This window comes from Calidris pugnax, unplaced genomic scaffold (genome assembly GCF_001431845.1).
Source record: "Calidris pugnax isolate Ruff unplaced genomic scaffold, ASM143184v1 scaffold126, whole genome shotgun sequence".
NCBI lineage: Eukaryota > Metazoa > Chordata > Aves > Charadriiformes > Scolopacidae > Calidris > Calidris pugnax.
This window is the reverse complement of record NW_015090838.1, coordinates 107,573-109,378: the sequence shown is the minus strand read 5'-3', so window position 1 is coordinate 109,378 and position 1,806 is coordinate 107,573. Positions and strand designations below refer to the sequence as shown.

At 60.1% G+C, this 1,806-nt stretch overlaps 1 protein-coding gene across 1 annotated transcript in view; it reads right to left on the bottom strand.

Annotated features, from left to right (window-relative positions):
- The window catches only part of MCRS1 (microspherule protein 1), an 11,686-nt gene that overhangs the window by 9,370 nt on the left and 510 nt on the right, over positions 1-1,806 (bottom strand). The window contains exons 2-4 of the mRNA XM_014941595.1: positions 1,534-1,663; positions 743-881; positions 495-653 (exon numbers count right to left, since the gene is read on the bottom strand). Coding sequence (XP_014797081.1) covers positions 495-653; positions 743-881; positions 1,534-1,663 — 428 coding nt within the window. The remainder of the gene's footprint in view (positions 1-494; positions 654-742; positions 882-1,533; positions 1,664-1,806) is intronic.

Sequence of the window (1,806 nt, the reverse complement as noted above, 5' to 3'; positions counted from 1 at the left end):
TGGGACAGGTTGCCCAGGGAGGTGGTTGAGGCCCCTTCCCTGGAGATATTCAAGGGGAGGCTCGATGGGGCAACCTGGTCTAGTTGGGGGTGTCCCTACTGACTGCGGGGGGGTGGGACGAGAGGACCTTTGGGGGTCCCTTTGGAGGCCTGGGCAATTCTATGATTCTGTGACCATCACCTGCAGCACCCCCCCCCCCCCAGCCCCGGGGTGAGGGGACAGTCCCCGGGGGGTCCCCAGGCAGCACCCCCCACCCTCAGGACCTTAGACTGGAGATGAGGAGAGGGTTCTTCACTGGGAGGGTGGTGGAGCACTGGGACAGGTTGCCCAGGGAGGTGGTTGAGGCCCCTTCCCTGGAGATATTCAAGGGGAGGCTCGATGGGGCAACCTGGTCTAGTTGGGGGTGTCCCTACTGACTGCGGGGGGGTGGGACGAGAGGACCTTTGGGGGTCCCTTTGGAGGCCTGGGCAATTCTATGATTCTGTGACCATCACCTGCAGCACGGCGTTGATGAGCAGCAGGTCGTCGGCGGGTTTCCAGCGACCCAGGTCCTTCGTCACCTGCAGGGACTGTTTGCTCTTCTTCATCCGCTTGGCGAGGCCGGGGGTCGGGACCGGGCTGGGCGCGATGGGGGTGGACACCGACTTGGAGACCTGGGAGGGCAGAGATGGGGGTTTCTTTCTTCGGGGCTCCCCCCAGACCCTCCTGGCCGACCCTCGGATGTCCCCCCTCAGCCCCTCACCTTCTTCTTCTCACTGGAGGAAGGCTCGCTGCCCGAGCAGCGCCCGGGCTCTACCCCACCGGCGCCCTTGGCCCGGCTGGAGGACTTGGCGAGGCTGCTCTCTACCAGCTCATCGTCAAACTTCTTCCGCTTGATGAACCTGGAAGGAATCACAAAATCACAGAATCTTAGTGGTTGGAAGGGACCTTCAAGATCATCTTGTCCAACCGTCAACCTCATTTTGACAAAAATAGACACCCCCACAACAAACAAGGAGCATCATCACTAAACCAGACCTCCCAGCACCACATCAACCCGGCTTTTGAACACCTCCAGGGATGGGGCCTCAACCACCTCCCTGGGCAGCCCATTCCAAGGGCTGAGAACCCTTTCAGGGAAAAAATTTTTCCTAATATCCAGCCTGATGATCTTTAAGGTCCCTTCCAACCTAGAAGATTCTGGGATTCTGTGAAATCTTAGCTAAGTCACAGGGCAGATTGCACAGATACGACCCTTTAGCCATAAACCGTTGACCAACTCTAGGACCAGGATTGGATCCAGCTGCACCCAGACTGTTTTGGGGAAGGAGTTTAGAAAAGCCGGGGGGGTCCTTTCTGAACCTCAACGGGAAGCTCTTCCCGACAGCGCAACTGCCCCCGTCCTCTGGGCAGGAAATAACAGAGAATCTCCTAAAACACCATCGCGTTTACTGCTGGTTTTGCTAAATCGCTGTTACCTTAATAACCCTTTCACTACTTCTCTCTTACGGGTGAAATTAATTAATTAATCACTTCGATTAACCTCCCACCTACCGCGAGGAGCTGCGGCGCTTGGGGATGGCTCCCGAGGCCTGGCCCGAGCCCCGCTTCTGCCCCGCCAGAGACTCCTCGTCCTCGGAGCGGCTCGTCGCGCCCGACGCCATCAGTCCGGAGAGCAGCACGTCTGCGGGGGGGGGACAGGGGAGATGGGGGGCCTGCACCCCCTCACCCCCCGGGAGAGGTCACCCCGCGGGGCAGCCGGGCCCCCCACCTCCCCATTGCAGGTGGGGGTGCGGTTTGCAGGGGATCGGGGGGGGCTCCGGCCCT